This window comes from Trichechus manatus, unplaced genomic scaffold (assembly GCF_000243295.1).
Source record: "Trichechus manatus latirostris isolate Lorelei unplaced genomic scaffold, TriManLat1.0 scaffold00138, whole genome shotgun sequence".
Classification (NCBI taxonomy): Eukaryota; Metazoa; Chordata; class Mammalia; order Sirenia; family Trichechidae; genus Trichechus; species Trichechus manatus.
Genome location: NW_004444074.1, coordinates 1,684,094 through 1,705,458, shown reverse-complemented (window position 1 = coordinate 1,705,458; position 21,365 = coordinate 1,684,094). Strand labels below are relative to the sequence as shown.

Genomic DNA, 21,365 nt, shown 5'->3' with positions numbered 1-21,365 from the left:
ACAGTTCCACTCTGAAACACATGCGGTCTCTGTAAGTCAGATTCCACTCAAGGCAACTGACTTGGTTTTTGGTAACCACTAGTAAGGAAAGAAGCGCCTGGGTGGCACGTGCGGTTTTGAATGGCTGCTAACCTAAAGATTGTCAGTTTGAACCCACCCAGTGCCTCCTCAAAAGAAAAGCCTGGCAAACTGCTTCCTTAAAGATTACCTTCAAAACCCAAACCGGTTGCTGTGGGATCTATTGCTCCATAGGGTTTTCTTGGCTATCATCTTTACAGAAGCAGTTTGCCAGGGCTTTCCTCCACGGAGCCGCTGGATAGGTTTGAACTGACAACTTTAGGTTAGCAGCTGATTGCAAACCGCTTGCCCCACCCGTGGAGCAGTTCTATTGTGTAACACACAGGGTCGTCATGAGTCAGGGGTGACTCCAGGGCAGCTAACAACAACAAAGGAAGAGGCACACTCAGCGGTGTTATCCCACGTTTCAGCGTCGGGGGAAACCAGGCAGTCCTTTCCCTCTCCCTCCCTCCTCCTACATCCAGCATGGGGGGCGTGGATGCGGTAGAGGGAAGAGCCTGGCCAGAGTATGGGCGTGGCTGGGGCAGCTGTGGAGGCGCGGCTGGGCAAGCTGAGGAGGAGGAGTCCTACGAGTCGAGGGGTGGGGCTTCGACCCGAGTCCGCCGCGTCTCAGGGGCGGGGCAGCTGCAGGGCATCTCTCAGCCTAGCGGTACTGGAGCCTGAGCCCAGCGGCGCTGTGTTCCCGCCACAGCTTCCTCGACCTTTCAGCGTTTGGGTCCATCTCTCGCCTCCCCGCTCCCTCCTTCCGCCCACCCCCTGCATCTGGACCTGCATCCCCTTCCCCAACCCCTCCGCCCCCATCCTGCGCTCACCCCTCCCCCAAAGTTCTGGCCAGCGCCCTTGCCTGGCATCCTTCTCTCCACCCCTCACTCCTGCATCTTCTTCCGCTTGGTCTGCTTTCAGATCCCTCTTCCCCCGAGGTCCCGGGTCGTCCAGCTCGACTCCGCCCCTCCAGACCCGGGATGTCCCCCGCAGCCCTGCGCCCATGGTGCTGACGCTGCTTTTCTCCGCCTACAAGCTGTGTCGCTTCTTCGCCATGTCGGTGCCACGGCCAGGAGCCGAACGGTTGGCGGTGCCAGGCCCGGACGGGGGCGACGACGCGGGCCCATGGTGGGCCGCGGGCGGCCGCGGGCCCCGCGAGGTGTCGCCCGGGGTGGGCGCTGAGGTGCAGAGCGCCCTGGAGCGCGTGCTGCCTGAGCTACAGCAGGCGCTGTCCGCGCTGAAGCAGGCGGGCGGCGTGCGGGCTGTGGGTGCTGGCCTGGCCGAAGTCTTTCAGCTGGTGGAGGAGGCCTGGCTGCTGCCCGCCATGGGTCGCGAGGTGGCTCAGGGTCTGTGCGACGCCATCCGCCTGGACGGTGGCCTCGACCTGCTGCTGAGGCTACTGCAGGCGCCCGAGCTGGAAACGCGCTTGCAGGCCGCACGTCTGCTGGAGCAGATCCTGGTCGCCGAGAACCGGTGAGGGCACTGGCCTGGGGGACAGCACCACAGGGTGTGGGAGCAGCAAGGGCGGTCGGGCGCCTGGGTCTCCCGTAAGTCTTGCACCGTACTTAGCCCTTTGACTGCCTTACCTTGCTACAGCCCTGCACGTGAGAGATCAGCGTGCCCGTTTTACAGAAAAGAAAACTGGGGCTCAAAAGTTTAGTGATTTGCCCAGCATCACAGAATGAACTGATCGTGCAGCCAGGATTCATTCCCTGAGCGAGCGAGCTGAGGGCTGGGGACAGGACGAAGAAGACTGGAGTAGGTCCCTACCTGCCCCAAGTCCTATGGATCAAGATAGCATTCTATTGCCAATGCCCCTCCAAACCCACCACCCTCCTATACCCGGGTCTGGGTGCCTTTCTGTGCTACGTTCTCTCCTCCCCCACCCACAGCACCCCCGCTGTGAAGGGAAGGAAACAAGACCGCTGAGATGAGTGAGGAGGGGGAAGACCCTCCCCTTTGCCCTCTCCCCAGGCTGAAATGAGTACTGGCCTAAGAGTTACTTACCCCCTCACATCACCCTCAGTCCACCTCCTGCTTCCTCTTTCTTCATTCTGGCACATGTAACAGTCCAGACATGATCGCATTCTGTGGCTGCTGATGAGAAACAGGTTTTCTGCTGGGATGAATGGGTGAGGGAGGAGGAAACCGAGGCACAGAGCTAGACTCAACAAAGCAGAGTATGTGTTTTCTCCCCCTGCCCTAGCATCTAGTGCCAAGATACAGTACCAAAACCTAACTAGTTGCCGTCAAGTTGACCCCGACTCATGGCAACCCCATGTGTGTCAGAATAGAACTATGCTCCACAGATTTGCAATGGCTGATTTTTCAGAAGTGGATTGACAGGCCTTTCTTCTGAGGTGCCTCTTGGTGGACTCCAACCTTTCAGTTAGCAGCATGTTAACTGTTTGCACCTCCCAGGGACTCAGTAAGGTGGGGTCAGACTGAGGTATGGTTGCCACTCTCTTGCCTGCCTCTTGGGATCGTCCCTGGAGTAAAAGACCCCTGAGGACTCACTTTCCCTCCCTCTGATGCCAGGGCAGATCAGGCTGACACACTCCAGTCTCACACTGAGTTCTTGGGTCCTTCAGACTAGAAGGGTTCTGGAAAGGTCACTTTCAGTTCATTCACCTCTCACTGCATGATGAGATGAGAATGGGGTAGGAGCACAATTCCTTGCCATTTTCAAAATGAAAAATAGCCTTGTGATTGGTGGAAACTATATAAGTTCAAAAATACATGAATGAAGCAATTTCGGTTGGGAGGCCAAGTTAGGACTCTCCTTGTCATTAACCTCTCATTTAATATCCAGTGCCAAGAAATTGGAGGGCTAGCAAGTGGAGTGGGTGCTCACTGGGTGTGGTGGGACCCAGGGTGGGGGGCATGTCCTGTGGGCTTGGTCCTATAGGGGTGGGGCTATGGCTAGAACACCTGGGGAGTGGGTGCAGCCAGCACCGTAGGAAGAAAAGGGCAACAAGATGCAAACAGAACTGACATTTTTCAAAGTAAAAAAATAACAATCCTAACCTAATTGAGAATTACTAGTGGTTAAGTAATGGAGCCCTGGTGGCACAGTGGTTAAGAGCTCAGCTGCTTATCAAAAGGTCGGCAGTTCAAATCCACCAGCCACTCCTTGGAAACCCTATGCGGCAGTTCTGCTCTGTCCTATAGGGTCACTATGAGTTGGAATCGACTCGAGGGCTATGGTTTTTGTTTCATGGTTTTTTTTTTAAATCACGAGAAACAACATGCCTTTGCCAGCATTGCTTCAGGACCAAGAACAGAGCACAACCTGGCCAGGATGAAAATCCCGAGAGAAGGGGTCGAGGAGTGGGGGTGGGGGTGGGGTGGCAACACACTGAGAACTTATGCTTGTAAAACCTTTTCCCTTCTCTTAAAAATGATTCTTCCATCAGTGTGCCCACCACTTTTTTATCGCAACCTGAGCTCTCTTCTACCCATGGGTGCTGCTGCACCCACAGCCCAGGAGCCTAGGTCATAGTTGCCCTGACCCCCAAATACCAGGAGAAGCCCAACAGGGTAGGGTCCTCCAAATCTGGCCCCACAACTCTGTTAGGGCCCCGCCTGAGTGCTAGCCCTCTAAATTCATAGCCCATCCTCATTAGGGGACCGTAATGAATACAGCCTCAGAGAGGTTAAATGGTTTTCCAAAAACACACAGTGAATAAGTGGAAGAGACAAGCTTAAAAACACCAGGAAACTATTGCATATAAATTCAAAAAGTACAAAAAGATATACAGTGAAAAGATCTTTTTCTCACCTAGACCCTCTCCCTGGAGGCAAACCACTGTTACAAGTTTCTTCTGTCCTTCTACAGAGTCTGTGCACATACAAGTATTTGCACATATATGTATATATGCATGTTTGTACATATGTAAGGAGTCCTTGGGTGGCACAGTTTAGCGTGCAGCTACTACCTGAAAGGTTGGAGGTTCAAACCCCCCTCAGGGTGCCTTGGAAGAAAGGCCTGGTGATTTGCTTCTGAAAGATCACAACCTTGAAAACCCTATGGAGCATAGTTCTACTCTGCAACACATATGGGGTTGCTGTGAGTTAGAACTGACTTGACGGCAACTGATTTTTTTTTTTTTTTTTTTTTTTTGGTATTTATGTACAATTTTCCCTTCCTTTGGAGCAAAGATTTGAACCCAAGCCTTTGTGACTCCAAAGTATGTGCCCATTTCACCAGGCCCACAACCTCTTAGGCTGCAGAAGAATCAAAAGCTAAGTAAATAGTGCTCAGAGCAAGCACACAGTTCAACTCTGGAGGTGCCAGGTGCATAGGGAAATGCAAGGGCTAGGAGAGGAGAGCAAGAGACTCAGCATGAAGTCCTAGCTCTGAACTGATGTTCCTGAGCAAGGCCTTCCTTTCACCAGGCCTCAGTGAAGCCTTCTGAAAATGAAGGTGTTGGATTCCCTGATTTCTTAAACACATCCAAGCTCTGATATTCTAGGAGTTTGTATAGCCAGATTGTTTTTGGAATGTCAAAGTGCAGAGAAAGGATCTTGGGCTCTGGAGACCTGGGTTCAACTCCCAGCTGTGCCTCTCACTAGCTGTGTGACCCAAGCCAAGTCACATAAGCTCTCTGATCTTCTGTGTTCTCATTTGTAAAAGGAACAGCTGCAGTTCTGGCTGCCTGAGAGGGCCAGAACTTGAATGGATGATTAGTATACATCTGTTCCTTTGGAGGTGGGCTACAGAGCAGTTGAATGATCAAGTTAACAAACCAGCTGTGGTATTATGGCATGTTCTGTGCTCAGCTGGGCCCTGCAGTAGACACAAAGTCACAGGCGCTGTGGCCACTGCAGTGCCAGCAGTGTGAGGGCTCTGTGGCTGGCTGGGCCTCTGAGTTTTTGGGAGTAGCCTTGCCTGCGGAGGACATCATTTGTGGAGGTCAGGGAGACAGTAAACGTTTGCCTGTGCTTGAAGTTTGGCTCTGATGGCCTCCAGGCTCTTCCCCTTTGGCCTGTCCACTCCCCAGCAGCCAGAATGAGTGTCCAAAAACCCACATGTGACCAGGTCACTCCTCTTCCCAGCCTTTAAATGACTCCCCATTTGCCATCAAGATAAAGCAATGTCTTGAAGTGGCTCAGAAGGCCTCCAGGACTGATCTTTTCTTTCCCCACTCTCCCCTTGAGCCCTGTGCCTCAGCCAACACTGAAGCGTGGGCAGTTTCCCAAGTGCATCAGCTCTCAGACACCTCTAAGCCTTTGCATACATCTATGCCTGGAATGCTGTCTCCTCTTCTCTTCCTGACTAATGCCGCCACCATCTTTTTTAGCTAACCCAGTAGGCAACCATTCCAATGTATTAATGTGTATCTTTTTATCTGTGTTCTGGCAAAATCTTGATTGTTCTGTGTGTGTATTTTTAATTCACATAAATGCTGCTGTGTTACATAGCACATACTATTTCTCACTCTTTTCCACTCAGGGTTGTTTTTAAGGTCCTTCACATTGCTGTGTTATCATCTACTAAGTCACTCATAACTGTTCCATAATCCTCCAGGGTGGGCACATGCCCTCCACTCTCCCAGGTTGCCTCCAACTTCCCCACATCATAAATAACACTGTAGTGAACATCCTTGTTCACCTCCCCTTGGGGAGCTGTGTGTAAAAATGGCGTGGGGGTAGTGTCTGACCTCCTCTAACTTCACAAGGGGAAAGGAAAATCAAGATCAACAACCCAAGGCTGACTCCTATGAGGCAAAGGTCAGACATGCCTCCCCTCTCCACCATCTTTACCAATTCTGACACCAACCGTCCCTCCCATGGCACTCTCTACTTCTCTGCTGGGTTCGATAATTCATTGCAATGGCCACACAGAATGCAGACAATACTCACAATTATGGGGTTTATTAGGGAAGTAACAGGTTACAGTTCAGGTTCAGGAATACTCAGGATACAGTTCTTCCAACAGGACAGCCTCTTCTCAGCCACCTCTCTTTTGGCCCCTTGGCCTCTGCCCTGCTCAGGCAAGTGTTACTAAGCTCTTTTGGCTATGCGGGTAAGTGTCCTGAGGCACCCCACTCTGCCAGTAAGCCTCAGTCTGAAGGCACTTAGCTCTAGCTCTATGGGTTTGCAAACCTAGCTCCATCAAGTGCCCGGAGGCACCCTACTCTGCCAGCAAGCCTCCTGCCCAAAGGCACTCAGCTTCCTCACTCGGTGGGCCAGGAAGCCCACTGCACCATCTCCTGCCAGTCTCTCCTGCCGCCGCTTCTCTGCCACCACTTCTCGCCATCTTAAGCATTACAGCTCTCTGTCTCTGTCTCTCTCTGTCTCTGTCTATCTATCTATCTATCTGCCTCCTGTTTCCAGGAGCTTCTCAGCGCAGGGATCCCAGGTCCAAACAAAACGCTCCACTCCTGGCTATTCTTCCTTGGTGGTGATGAGATCCTCTCTTTCCCGCCTCTGGGATGGCTCAGTCTAAGCCTAGAGGGATAACAAAACTGACCAATCCCTTTGGTGGGCCACAATTAACTTACTTGCACAGTCCCACCCAATCACTTGGGTGGGAGTTACAAGACCACGGCGGGAAAGGCCACACAAGTGTTCCATTGCATCGCACTGTGTGAGAATCTCTTTGGGATATAAACACGAGAGCCCCCCAATTCCTAGTCCATAGGATGTGTGCAGCCTTAATTTCACCAACTAGTCCCAGCCTCTTTCCTGACTGACTGCCCCAGACTGTACCTCCACCCACCATACTTCAAGGCATCCGTATTCCCACACCTCCCCAGCCCTTTGTATTATCCAGCTTCTAATTTGTGCCACTCTAATAAGTGTCAAGTGATAGCTGTTGTTTTAATTTTCATTTCTCTGATTACTAATGAGTTAGAGCATCTCTTTATTTGCTTGTTAACCTTTGGGATTTTCTCATTTGTAAATTGCTTATTTATGGCCTTTGCCCATTTTCTATTGCATTTACTGCCTTTTTCCTGATGATTTGACTATTTGTATATTCTATATAGTAGCTCCTTATTGATTTTATTGCTTTTCTTTGTTGGTTTTAGGCATTGCAGATATCTCCTGCCTTTTTTCTATTCCTCAAACATGCTGAGCTCATCAGCCCTCAGGGCCTCTGGCCTGGCTGTTCTCTCAGCCTGTCATGCTGTACTCCCACGTACTTGCAGGCAGCGGTCTCTCTTGACAGTTAGCTCTCAGATGCCACCTCTTCAGACACATCCCTCCACTCAAGCACTCTTCATTATATTACACGGTTTTGCTGTCGTCATGACCATATCACTATCACCTTGTTCATTCACTGTTTACTTGCTTATTGTCTATCTCTGTAAACTGAGTATAAGCCCCAGGTAGTCTTAGTCACTGTTTAACCCCAGCCCCTAACTCAGTACCTGGCACACACACGGTAGGTCTTCAATAATGTCTGATGAATGAATGAATACCCCCAGTCATACAGCATGGAGTGAGGAAAAGCTTCAACTGATGTTAAGGAGTTAACTTTTACTGAGTCTTTACTATGTGCCAGGCACTGTGCCAAGCACTTTACATGGATTACCTCATTAGTTCTCATATAACCCAGTGAGGTAGGTATTTGTATATCCAATTTATGAGATGAGGAAACTGAGGTACAGAGATAAAGGAAGGTGCCCAAGGCCCCACAGCTAGAAAGTGGCATAGAAGAAACCAGGACCAAGGTATGTAGTCTGCTCTAGAGCTGGACTCTTAACCACTGCACACTGCCTCTCAAGGGGAGGAGAAGGGCAGGAGATGGGCGTGACCAGAATGGAGCCTGTTTATAATCAGAGAAGTCCAGAGGCCAAGCGAGGGTAATGAGCGCTCAGGGGCAATCTCTAAATTGCACCCCCCTCCCAATTTCAAGCTGAATAGACCTTGATAGCATCACGTCAGCAGAAACACCTTCCCCCACTCTTGTCGGGCTGCCTCAGTCAAGCGCCTTTTATATTTGTGACACCTTGGACTGTCATTGCGTGCCTCATCTGACGCCCCTTTGGACTTGCGCCAAGGGGCAAGTGCTCGCCTCTGTTCTTCTCCACCCCCTTCACCACCCCCACCCCCCATGCCTCTGGAGAAGTCTGGTATCGCAGGGCAAGAGGTGAGGGTGGGACCGCTGCAGGGAGGGTAATGCTTTTCCTCAAGCCTCATATGACACTAATGAGGCCCAGAAAGGGTAAGTGACCAGGCTATGGCTCCCCACGGGACAAGCCAAGCTTCCACGCCGTGGCAACTCTGTGCCTTCTCTCCTCCCACTTTCTCTTGCCAGCGACCGTGTGGCGCGCATTGGGCTGGGCGTGATCCTGAACCTGGCGAAGGAGCGGGAGCCGGTGGAGCTGGCGCGCAGTGTGGCAGGCATCTTGGAGCACATGTTCAAGCACTCGGAGGAGACATGCCAGCGGTTGGTGGCAGCCGGCGGCCTCGACGCCGTGCTGTTCTGGTGCCGCCGCACCGACCCGGCGCTGCTGCGCCACTGTGCGCTGGCTCTGGCCAACTGCGCGCTGCACGGAGGCGCAGTAGCGCAGCGGCGCATGGTGGAGAAGCGCGCAGCAGAGTGGCTCTTCCCGCTTGCCTTCTCCAAGGAGGACGAGCTGCTGCGGCTGCACGCCTGCCTTGCGGTGGCGGTGCTGGCAACTAACAAGGAGGTGGAGCGTGAGGTGGAGCGATCCGGCACGCTGGCGCTCGTGGAGCCCCTCGTGGCCTCACTGGACCCCGGCCGCTTCGCTCGCTGCCTTGTAGACGCCAGTGACACAAGCCAGGGCCGCGGGCCCGACGACCTGCAGCGCCTCGTGCCGCTGCTCGACTCGTCACGCTTAGAGGCGCAGTGCATCGGGGCTTTCTACCTCTGCGCTGAGGCTGCCATCAAAAGCCTTCAGGGCAAGACCAAGGTGGGTGTGGATATGGGGTCGGATGGATGGAGAGGTGAGGGTGGGGAGGCGGGGGTAGAGGGCTTCTGGGAAGGCTTCCCAGAGGAAGTGACAATCAACTGGCACCTGAAGTACACATAAGAGTTAGGCAAAGGCAAAGTGAGGGATTGAGGGGCCTTGCATTCGAGCTTGAAGGCAACACCAGGAGTTTGAACTTGGTCTTTGGGGCAAGAGGAAGCTACTGAGAAATTTTAAAGCAAGGGGCATTTGTGTTTTACAAACATCATCCTGGCTGCGGGATGGATAAAGGGTTGGTAAGGTTGAGATTGGAGGCAAGGGGGCCAGACAGGAGGCTATGACAGGAGAAGAGTTGAGATGGTGGCAACAGGGACTACGGCATGACAGCAGAGGCAGACAGAAGCACAGATTCATGAGGTGTTAAAGGGCTGGATTTAGGACTTGGTGGGTGGCTAGGTGAAGGAGAGGAAGTTGCTGAGGATGATTCCTGGCTCTGGACATAGACAATCCGGTGAATGATGGCACCTGGTACTGAAATAAGGTGAACTGGGTGAGGGACATGCTGGAGTCGGGGAGGGGAAGAGAGTGAGTTTAGTGGGACAGATTGAGTACGAGGTGCCTGACAGATGCCCGGTTGGAGAGCTCCAGTGGGCAGTTTTGTCACCTGGGCCTGGAGTCCCAGAAGGAGATGGTGGCTGGAGAGAGAAGCTTGGGGGCAGGACATTTGTGTGTCAGTCAGATAACCCTAAGTCCCAAGGGTTCCCATGCTCAGGGCCTGGTCCCTAGCCTTTGCCTTCTACTGTAACTAGCCGTGTGGCCTTGGGCCCCCGGCTTCCCCTCCCGGGGCCTCTCCATGCCTCATTTTTATTCTCTGGAAAATTGGAGTTGGACTACAGCAGCAGTTCTTCTTACCCTGGATGTGGGACTAATAATGGTTAATTGCAAACAATATATTTGTGTGATTTTTTTTTTAAATAAATATTACAGATTCAAGATTCTGCCTGTAAGAATGTCACCCTCCCTCCTTTGCATTCCTCTGGGAGGGTTGGGGGTGGGTGACAGCTGGTGCACAGGGAGTGGTGCACACCCTACGGCCCACAGGTGTCATCTGGCGGTGCTCAGTGGAGTGTGTCTCACAATGATTGTCACCTATCAAGTGTGCCCCACAGATCAAGAAGAGACCCTGAACTGTGTTAGGGGATCTTTGAGGCCTCTTCCAAAGTCTAATGCTCTAGGAGCCTCTGATTCTTCTCTCTGTGCCCCAGAATTGGACCAGGGGAGGACTTGCCCCACAAAGCAGGTCATTCTGCCTTGGGAGAAGGGACTTGAAGGGAAGTAGGGAATGAAGACCCCAAGGACTGGGTCTGGGCAGCAGCCTTGATCACCAGCTCTGGCACCCCCTTTTCCAATAAGGCCAAGTGAGTGCAGTTCAACCCGGACATACTGAGCAGCACACCAGGTACAGAGCTCCCACCATGACTAAAACAGGACTTCAGCTTATAGCCCAGTGGAAGTTACATCATCAGCTAATGACAATGGCTTTCTGAGTGTGGTACAAGTGCTACTTGGAGGTGTGGGCCAAGCTGGGGTGGGGATGGGGGGAACCAAGGCAGGCTGCATGGAGGAGGTGCTAGTCAAGTTGGATTCCAGTGGATGAATAGGAGCCCCACAAGCAGGGGAGGAAGTAAGGGTCTGGGAATACCATGGGCCAAGGCATCGAGAGCCTTGGTGGTTGGCGTGTGTTGGGGGTGGGGGGGCCGGTATGCCAGACAAGTTTGGGTTGGGTGGAAGGAGAGGTGACCTGGGAGCCGTGGGCAGGGGCTGCACAGTGCAGGGCCCTGGAGGCCTACTGAGAGCTCAGACTTTATCCCAGGGCAGATGGAAGCTATCAAGGAGAGAGACAAAGGGGGCCTGGTCAAGAGTTGAGAGCTTCAGGATGGGGAATCCACAGGATGAGGGTTAGGGCGGTGCGACTTTCCTCGGTGAGAGGAGACAAGGGGAAGGATTGGGTGCGTTCAGGGCTGCTGGTGGACTACAGATGTCCTCTGTCCCCTTCCCCGCAGGTGTTCAGCGACATCGGTGCCATCCAGAGCCTGAAACGCCTTGTCTCCTATTCCACTAACGGCACTACCTCGGCGCTGGCCAAGCGCGCATTACGCCTGGTGGGCGAGGAGGTGCCACGGCCTATACTGCCCTGCGTGGCCAGCTGGAAGGAGGCCGAGGTCCAGACCTGGCTGCAGCAGATCGGCTTCTCCCAGTATTGCGAGAGCTTCCGGGTAGATCGGCGCAGTCCGCCTGTCGGGCATCTGAGCGGGCTCATTCCCCAGGGCCCCACAGGCGCTAAGGAGCGGCAGCATCCCCAAGGGCCCCAAGGCCGCTAATGCAACAGCACGCCCCCAGCTCTGGGGTGACCATTGGCGGGTGGAGAGCCTGTACTTAGCCACCTTCGGGGTCACTCAGCTCTGATCGAGGTCCCATCCACTTCCCTCTGCCATCTCCTGTTCTCTCTCCTTGCATCTTGGATTTGGGGTCCAAGGGCTGAGGAGGAGAGCCCTTCCTTACACCTGCCCCCTCCCCCAGGAACAACAGGTAGATGGCGATCTGCTTCTGCGGCTCACAGAGGAGGAGGTCCAGACCGACCTGGGAATGAAGTCGGGCATCACCCGCAAGAGGTACAGAGCCTCCTGCCCGCCCAACCCTGGCCAGGTCTAACGAAATGCTGCTCCACCATGAGTCAGTCCTGAGTCAAGACCTCAGCAACCTCTCCTCCACGGCAGGTTCTTTAGGGAGCTGACAGAGCTCAAGACCTTCGCCAACTATGTGACATGCGACCGCAGCAACCTGGCTGACTGGCTGGGCAGCCTGGACCCGCGCTTCCGCCAGTACACCTATGGCCTGGTCAGCTGCGGCCTGGACCGCTCCCTGCTGCACCGTGTGTCAGAGCAGCAGCTCCTGGACGACTGCGGCATCCGCCTGGGTGTACACCGTGCCCGCATCATCTCGGCCGCCAGAGGTAAGCCTGCCACCTGGTACCCCAGGCCGCTGTCAGTCCTTGCTCTGAGGGATGAGGGGAGACACACGGTGGGGCCTCAGAGCCTCTCTGGCCATTTATTGAGCACATTGGCTGTGTTGTCTGGGCTCTGGGGATGTAAAAGTGAATATATTGCGCTGTGCCCTGAAGAAGGATGGGTAGGAAGGTGGGAGTGAGGTAAGTGGGTAAATAGCCTATGGCAAGTGGCCATAAGGGAGCCCAGAGGAGGCACTGTCTTAAGTATAGACTTCCAACGGGAGGGGATACTTGAGCAAGTCTTGAAGGATGCACTGTGGGGAGACGTGGTGAGGAGTAAGGGCACTCCAGGGAGAGGGAGCAGCCTATAGGAAAGTAGGAAGGTTTGACAGAGCATGGAGTGCGCATACAGGGGAGAGGGTAGGAAGTCACAGGGGTTATCCTGTTAACCAACAGCTGACAGAGTATGGGTTGTGAAGGTGCTTTCATGAGGGCATAGTAGATTCTAGGGTTCTAGTACCCCCTCCTTTTTTACTGAGAGATTATCTAGTATTTATTGGGTAATTACTATTTGCCAGGTACTATACTAAGTTTTTAATGGATATTATCTCATTAATCTGTACATCCATTCTATGCAGTGGGCATTAATCTTTTTAAATCAACTTTTAAAAACTTTTAAAATAAAAAGAAGTATAATTTAACTTGAAAATGTCCAGTTCAAGGAGCTTTGAAAAATATATAGTCCTGTGTAACCACCATCATGGTTAATTTTAAAGATGATGAAATTTAGATGTAAAGAATTTAAATAAATAAATTGTCCAACGTTATAAAAGCCATTAAATGACAACTGGGATTTGAACCCATGGCTTTCTGCTTCATAAACAGACAAATGCTGTCTGTGGGTGTTAAGTCTGAATATTATAAGCAAATAGATTCTATTCTTTCATCCATTCATTCAACAAATATGTACTGAGCACCTACCAGGGACAAGGACCTGGGCATTGCCCTCAGTCTTTTGCTTTAACCAAAGCAGGTTGGGTTTTATCATTTTTATACTGTAGCTTCCAATAAAAACGCCAAGATTTCTTTCTTTTCTTTTTTAACAGGAGTTTCCTAGGGCTAAAACAGCTCACAAATGCCTTCTATAGGGAGTAGGGAGCCAGTCACAGTTTTTAAGTGGAGGCAATGACATGTTCAGATTTGGATTTTAGTATGATTCCTTTGGTAGTTGTGGCAAATGGATTAGGCTGGTCAAGTGTGAATTTGGGGAGACCAATGGGAGGCTGAAGTTGGGGCCCTGGACATAGGAAGGGCCTGGGCTGGAGTCTAGGATGTTTAGTAGATAGAATCCAAGAGCACAGTGCCTGGCTCTGAGGGCTGAATGTCAGTGCCATGAGGGCAGGATTTGTCTGTTTTGTTCACTGTTGTATCCAAGAATAGGGATAGTGCCTGGCACACAGTAAGTACTTCATAAGTGTTTGTTGAATGAATGAATGAGAGGTAGGAATTGAGGCTGATACCAGGTGTCTGGTTTTGGTGGGAAACTATGGCTAAGGGACGAGGGGAGATTTGGGGTGTGTTGAGTCTGGAGTGCTATTGGGCAGCTGGCTGTATAGGTCTGGAGACCCAGAGAGAGGGAGAGCAAGAGGGGCATATCAATGCCCGTCCAACACAGCCTGTCTCCTGAGAAAGGCTCACCAATAGTCAGCAACCTTCCTTCCTGTAGCCTCGGTTTCCTCATCTGCAAAATGGGGATAACTTATCTGTAGGCCCCATCTCTCCACTTCTATGACCCTTTTTGGAGCAAGCCCCACCCCACTGCACCAGCCACCTGCCTAGGCTGGGCTAATGGGACTAAGTCCCCAAGGGATGAGGTATCTCATGGTGAGTGATGAGGAGGAGCCATTCTCACCATGTTACCTCTTCTTCCCCCCGAGAAATGCTACACTCCCCACTGCCCTGCACTGGCTGCAAGCCCAGTGGGGACACCCCGGATGTCTTCATCAGCTACCGCCGCAACTCAGGTTCCCAACTTGCCAGGTGAGGAGGGGCAGGTGGGCAGCCTAGGGCCTTGAGGCGAGGCCATGCAGTGACCTGAGACCTCTTTGCAGCCTCCTGAAGGTGCACCTGCAGCTGCATGGCTTCAGTGTCTTCATTGATGTGGAGAAGCTGGAAGCGGGCAAATTCGAGGACAAGCTCATCCAGAGTGTCATGGGTGCCCGAAACTTTGTGCTGGTGCTGTCGGCCGGGGCACTGGACAAATGCATGCAGGACTATGACTGCAAGGACTGGGTACACAAGGTAGGTGCTGGCCTGGGCCTCTGTGGCCCCTGCAGTGGCCTGTGACCTAGGGGACAGGGTCCTCCTCCTATCTGCACACCCCAGCACCTCCCTGGCCCAGCTGAAGTCAGGAGCCACAGCTCTGTGATAGGACTTTCGCAAGCCACTTAGTCTCTCTTGCCTCACTCTCCTCAACTGCAAAATGGGGGATAATTTACCATCTTATTCACCTTGTAGGATTATTGTTAGGGTCAGAAACCCATTGCCTTCAAGTCAATTCCGACTCATAGTGACCCTATAGGACAGACTAGAAGTGCTCTATAGGGTTTCCAAGGAGCAGCTAGTGGATTCAAACTGCTGACCTTTTTGGTTAGCAGCTGAGCTCTTAACTACTGCACCACCAGGGCTCTGTTAGGGTCAGAGAGAGATGAAAATATTTTGAAAAATGAGCTCTGTAAGAGCAGAAGGGGCAGGAGAGCATGTGACAGGCAGAATGAAATGGTTGTTAAGAGTACAAGGTTGAGAGTTTGAATTCTAGCTCTGGCCTTCGTCAAAGGGCTTAATCCCAATGAACTTCATGTATTTTACTGGAAAGTGGGGATAACAATAGTCCTAACTCCCTAGGATATTGTTATAAGGATTAAAAGAACTAAAGTTTGTGAAGTGCTTAGCAGAGTGTCTGGCACATGGTAACTGCTCAATAATAGTAGCAATTATTATTATTAATATAATTATTGTGAGTAAACTTAAAAAAACACATTGCCGTTGAGTTGATTCTGACTCATAAGGACCCTGCAGGACACAGTAGAACTGCCCCACAGGGTTTCCAAGGAGCAGTTGGTGGATTCAAACTGCCAACCTTTTGGTTAGCAGGCAAATGCTTAACCACTGCGCCACAAGGGCCCTTACTTATTATGAGTACTATATTTAATTCACCATTGTACCTTCAGTGTTTGACACACAGTAGAAACTTATTGAACATTTGTGGAATAGATGGATGGGTGGATCCATGTCACATCTGCAGGTTATTTTTTTTATATACTTAAAATTACAGGTGTATTATAGCAAAAGGATAAAAATTAGGATCAGCATAAAGAAGAGATGCATGTCTGGGAGTCTTCCCAATGCAAAGCTTCTGTATTCCAGAAAGGGTGCGCTACCCTCCCACATGTATGGATTTTTTTTACTAACCAGGAAGCTCTTGGAGCTTCCATGTCCAGAGCCTTTATTGGCTTCAATACATAGTCACGATAGGAGACTCACTGCATAACATCTGCAGGTTATTAATCATTAATCAGTCAGTAGGAACTGGGACTAGAGCTGAGGAGTGCAGTAGCCAACTGAGATGGGGCCCTTGTCCTCAAGCAGCTGGGGAGACAAGAATATGCCCAGAATGACTAGATCATATATAAGTTGGTGTAAATACTAGGCAAGAGGTGAACTTCTTACTTGCTGCAGGGGTATGGAAAAGGGAGAGAGCATCAAGGGTTGGAATAATCAGGGAAGACTTCATGGAAGAAGCAGGACTTGAGAAGAGCCTTAGGAACTTAGGTAAGTGGAGAGGGAATCCCATGGAGAGGAAACAGCATGAGCGAAGGAACAAAGGCAGGGATAAGAAAGGTGCCAACAGCTTGTGTGTACCATTGGTATTGTTTTCTCCATCTTACAGATGAAGACATTAGGCTCAGAGAAGTAGAATAACTTTCCTATGATGACACTACTAGTGTAGGAATCAGAAAAGCTGGGCTTTGAGTTCTGTCCATCTGACTCCAAAGCCCATGCTCTTTGCCAGGCTCATCACTGTGTTCCACAGCCCAGATCTGAGTGGATAAGAAAGGAGTGCTTGAAAGGGTTGGATTCGCTCATCAGAGCGGATTGTCCCCATCTCTTCCCAATTCCACGTTCAGTGAAGTCATGTGGGTAGCTTGAAATCAGCCATGGTGGGAACATTTACACCAAGAAAATCAGGGGTTTGGTTTTTTGTTTATTTAGTTTTCCCCAGAGAGCTAGTTATTAAACATTTACCAGCACACCACCTGTTGGATAAGAACCATGGAACCAGGTTATGGAGGGCCTAGAAGCAAGGAGAGGACCTCTTCTTAAAATGCTGGGAAGCAGAGAGCCCATGAGAGGGGTGATGCGGGGCCAGCAGGTTTTAAGAAGGCTCTGGCACTGGGGTGCAATCCAGACTGGCAATGGGGAAGAGGGTCAAGCCCCAGAGTCCATATAGAAGGGCTGATTAGCAGGCCTGGTTTGGGGAAGGGTCACTGGGCTAGGGAGACCTCCTGGAGGAACATGTCTGATGACCTAGAGAAGGTGGCAGACAACTGCATTCTGAGAGACAGGGGAGTGTCTGTGAGCTCCATGACAGCTCAGACTTCGCCTTGTTCACCACTATATCCCTGGTGCCTAAACCCGTGCTTGGCACCAAGGTAGGCTTTTGAAGAGTTCGTAATATAGCTGAATTAATGATTAAACAAATGAGTGATTCTGGTGGAGCTGAGATGACTGGGAAACCACATCTACTAGGTTTACCAGGCCAGAAGACTTGCCTCTAATCAAGTTTTTATTCTTAACTATTTTGAACAAACCAATTATCATGCAGCCTCTGCATCTATGATGCCATGAATGGTTTGGGCTGTCTGTTCTGTATCATTCTGGGTGAAACAAATGTCTAAAGATTCCCCAAATACAGTGCTGCCGGGTCAGAATTCATCCAAATGCCCAGCAGAGAGGTCAAAACAGCCCTGGACTTGGAATCTGAAGACTGGAGTCAGAGGCCTCCTGGGCTGGACATGTGTGTGACTTGAGAGAAATCCCTTCCCCTCAATGGGCATCCTTCTTCTCACTTGTAAAATGGAGAGGCTCCCCAGAAAGCCAGTTAGGGTCAAAGTTATCGAAGTTCTTCTCCCAGGAGGCCTCCCTCCACAAGGGTGCTTAGCACCCATCCTTCTCCTAGCACATGAGAAGAAAGGAGGAGACAGGTGGGGTGCTAGGTGCCTTTGCCTTGGACCAGTCCCAATGGCTCCATCACCCCTCATCAGGTGTTTTTAATGCTTAATTGTTTCTGATTTTAAAACTCTTTTCCCAGAAGCCACATTTAGTGGGTAATCAATACGGAAAACCACAAGTGAACTGCACTCAGGATAGTCCAATCCCTGTCGTTCCCCCTTGAAAGGAAAAGAAACATTCAATAAGCACTTACCAGAGCATCCATTAATAGGAAGTTGTATCCTCAGAACAACCCTGTGAGGGAGGTTTCATTATCTTCACTTTACAGAGGAGGAAATAATAACGCCTAAAAAAAGACCCGTTGCTGTCGAGTCGATTCCAACTCTTAGCGACCCTACAGGATTAAGTAGAACTGCCCCCAGCTGGGGGATTTGAACTGCCAACCTTTTGGTTAACAGCTGTAGCTCTTAACCACTGCACCACCAGGGGTCTTAATAATGCCTAAAAAACCCATTGCCGTAGAGTTGATTCCAACTCATAGGGACCTTATAGGACAGAGTAGAACTGCCCCATAGGGTTTCCAAGGAGCGGCTGGTGGATTCAAACTGCTGACCTTTTGGTTAGCAGACGAGCTCTTAACCACTGTGCCATCAGGGCTCCTAATAATGCCTAGTATTTATTAAGTATACGCTATATGCTAGGTACTGTTCTAATCACTTTACACAGAATATCACAGTTATACGTCCTATGTAGATGTGGAAATCTCAAATAAAAATCCACACTTTGCACTTTTCTGTTCAATTCTGACACCAGCAGCCCACTCAGCACTTAATTATCTGATGCCAGCCACCTGGAGCTAGGTCAGCACTCACAAGTTAAAAGGACACTGTCCTTCACACTGCCAAATAGTTGTTTGGGAGCCACAAGTTTGGGAGCCCGCATGACACCCTCACTTCTGACCTGCTGGCTACAAATTCAGGATTTCCCTTTACCCCCTCAGGATACCACCCGTAAGTTCAGGGGTCCCTGCCCTTATGTCTGGTGGGTAAGATAGATATTAAGTATATTACCCATTTAATTAATTTAAATTTGCAACTGTAGCATGTGCTGCAGGAATACACTGTGTTATAAGAGCCTATAATAGGGAGATCTGACCTGGTCAGGGAGGTGAGGGAAAAGTTCATTGAACTCAGGTCAGAAAAATGAGTAGGCATTAGCTTGATGAAGGGGCAGGGAAGAGCATGCCTGTGCAAGGGCCCTGTTCAGGGAGGGAGGATGGCAAGTCTAAGGGGCTGCAAGGTCAGTGTGGCTAGGAGGACGGTGAAGGGGCAGAAATTTGACAAGTGGGCTGTGGCCAACCATGCCAGGGCCTTAGAGGCCACATTACGAAGTTTGGACTTTATTCTAAGAGCCGAGTCAAGAGTTTCAAGTAGGGGGTGACATGCTCAGATTTGCATTTTGCAAAGATTAGCTAAGTGAATGGCTGCATGGAGAACAAATTAGAGGGGGCAAGAGTGGATGAGGGGACATGAACATTGATGCAAAAAATTCTCAACAAAATTCTAGCCAATAGAATCCAACAGCATATAAAAAAAATAAATAATACATCATGACCAAGTGAGATTCATACCAGCTATGCAACGATGGTTCAACATTAGGAAATCAATCAATGTCACCCACCACATAAATAAAACAAAGGAAAAGAATCACATGATCATCACAATGATGCAGAAAAGGCATTTGATAAAGTCCAAAACCCGTTCCTGATAAAAACTCTCACCAAAATAGGAATAGAAGGGAAACTTCCTTAACACAATTAAAGGCATATACACAAAACCAACAGCCAACATTATTCTCAATGGAGACAGACTGAAAGCATTGCCCCTGAGAATGGGAAACAGAGCAGGATACCTTTTATCACTACTCTTATTCAACATTGTACTTTAAGTCCTACCTAGAGAAAATAAGACAAGAAAGGAAAATAAAGGTATACAAATCGGTAAGAAAGGAGTAAAAGTATGCCTATTTACAGATGATATGATCCTATACATAGAAAATCCCAGAGAATCCACAAGAAAGCTACTGGAACTAATGGAAGGATTCAGCAAAGTGCAGGGCACAAGATCAACATACAAAAATCAGTCAGATTCCTCTACGCTAACAACGAGAACTCCAAAAAGGAAACCAGGATAACAATACCATTTACAACAGGCCCCCAAAAGATAAAATACTTCGGAATAAACCTAACTAGGGACGTAAAAGACTTCCACAAAGAAAACTACAAAACACTATGACAAGAAATCAAAAGGGACATTCATAAATGGAAAAACATACTATGCTCATGGATAGGAGGACTTAACATTGTGAAAATGTCAATACTACCCAAAACAATTTATAGATACAATGCAACTCCGATCCAAATCCCAATAACATTATTTAATGAGATGGAAAAATTAATCACCAACTTTCTATGGAAAGGAAAGAGCCCCTGGATAAGTAAAACATTACTGAAAAAAGAAGAACCAAGTAGGAGGCCTCACACTACCTGATCTCAGAACCTACTATACTGCTAGGATAGTTACAACAGCCTGGCACTGTTACAACAGACTCATAGACCAATGAAACAGAAATAAATCCACTCACTTACAGACACCTGATCTTCAACAAAGAGTCAAAGTCCATTAAATGGGGAAGAGATAGTCTCTTCAACAAATGGTGCTGGAAAACTGGATATCCATTTGCAGAAAAATGAAGCAGGATCCATACTTCACCCCATACACAAAAACTAACTAAAAATGGATCAAAGACCTAAATGTAAAACCTAAAACTATAATTGATGAAAGAAAAGAGAGGGATGCTAGGGGCCCTAATTTATGGCATAAATAGAATATCAAGCATAACTAAAAAACACACAAAATCCAAAAGATAAAATAAATAACTGAGACCTCCTAAAAATTAAATACTTATGCTCATCAAAATAATTTTTTAAAAGAGTGAAAAAACCTACAAGAGACTAAAAGGGCAGCTTCTGCCTGGAGGTGAGATGGGAAGGCAGACGGGTAGGAGCTGGCTGAATGGACATCGGGAAACAGGGGTGGAAAGGAGGAGTGTGCTGTCGCAGTATGGGGAGAGCAATTAGGGTTACATAACAATGTATGCATAAATTTTTGTATGGGAGACTAACTTGAAATATAAACTTCATCTAAACTACAACAATAAAAAAATTTAAAAAAAAAAAAACCTACAGACTGGGAAAAAAAATCTTTGGCAACGACATATCTGATAAAGGTCTAATCTCTAAAATATAGAGAATACTTCAAAAATTTAACAATAAAAAGACAAGCGACCCAATCACAAAATGGGCAAAGCACATGAACAGGCACTTCACCAAAGATGACATTCAGGTGGCCAACAAATACATGAAAAGATGCTCATGATCATTAGCCATTAGAGAGATGTAAATCAAAACCATGATGAGATACCATCTCACCCCTGCAATGGCACTGATCCAAAATTCAGAAAACAGCAAATGCTGGTGAGATTGTGGGGAGATGGAACTCTCATACACTGCTGGTGGGAATGTAAAATGGTACAACCATTTTGGAAAACGATACGGCACTTCCTTAAAAAGATAGAAATAGAAATACCAAGTGATCCAGCAATCCCACTGCTAGGAATATATCCAAGGGAAATAAGAGCCATTACACGAATATACATATGCACACCCATGTTCACTGCAGCGCTATTCACAAGAGCAAAATGATGGAAACAACCTAAGTGCCCATCAATGGATAAATGGATAAACAAACTATGGTACATGTGCACAATGTAATGCTATGCAACAATAAAGAACAATGATGAATCTTCGAAACATGGCTGAATCTGGAGGGCATTATGCTGAGTGAAATTAGTCAATCACAAAAGGACAAATACTGTATAAGACTACTATTATAAAAATTCCAGAAAAGGTTTACACACGGAAAGAAACAATCTTTGATGGTTACAAGGGAGGGGAGGAGTGGGAAGGGGAAACTGCTAACTAGATAGTAGACAAGTGTTAACTCTGGTGAAGGGAAAGACAATACACATTATAGGGAAAGTCTGCACAATTTGACCAAGGCAAAGGAAGACGCTTAGAAGGACACCAGAAAAAAAAAAAAAAAAAAAAAAGAGAGGCAACCACA

General features: G+C 49.1%; 1 protein-coding gene across 1 annotated transcript in view; it reads left to right on the top strand.

The window, feature by feature from the left end:
- Positions 1-685: 685 nt before the first annotated feature.
- SARM1 (sterile alpha and TIR motif containing 1) overlaps positions 686-21,365 on the top strand; it is a 22,469-nt gene continuing 1,789 nt past the window's right edge. Inside the window, exons 1-7 of the mRNA XM_004385444.3 lie at positions 686-1,533; positions 8,327-8,945; positions 11,006-11,218; positions 11,523-11,614; positions 11,720-11,955; positions 13,887-13,989; positions 14,061-14,250. Coding sequence (XP_004385501.1) covers positions 1,064-1,533; positions 8,327-8,945; positions 11,006-11,218; positions 11,523-11,614; positions 11,720-11,955; positions 13,887-13,989; positions 14,061-14,250 — 1,923 coding nt within the window. The 5' untranslated portion in view covers positions 686-1,063. The remainder of the gene's footprint in view (positions 1,534-8,326; positions 8,946-11,005; positions 11,219-11,522; positions 11,615-11,719; positions 11,956-13,886; positions 13,990-14,060; positions 14,251-21,365) is intronic.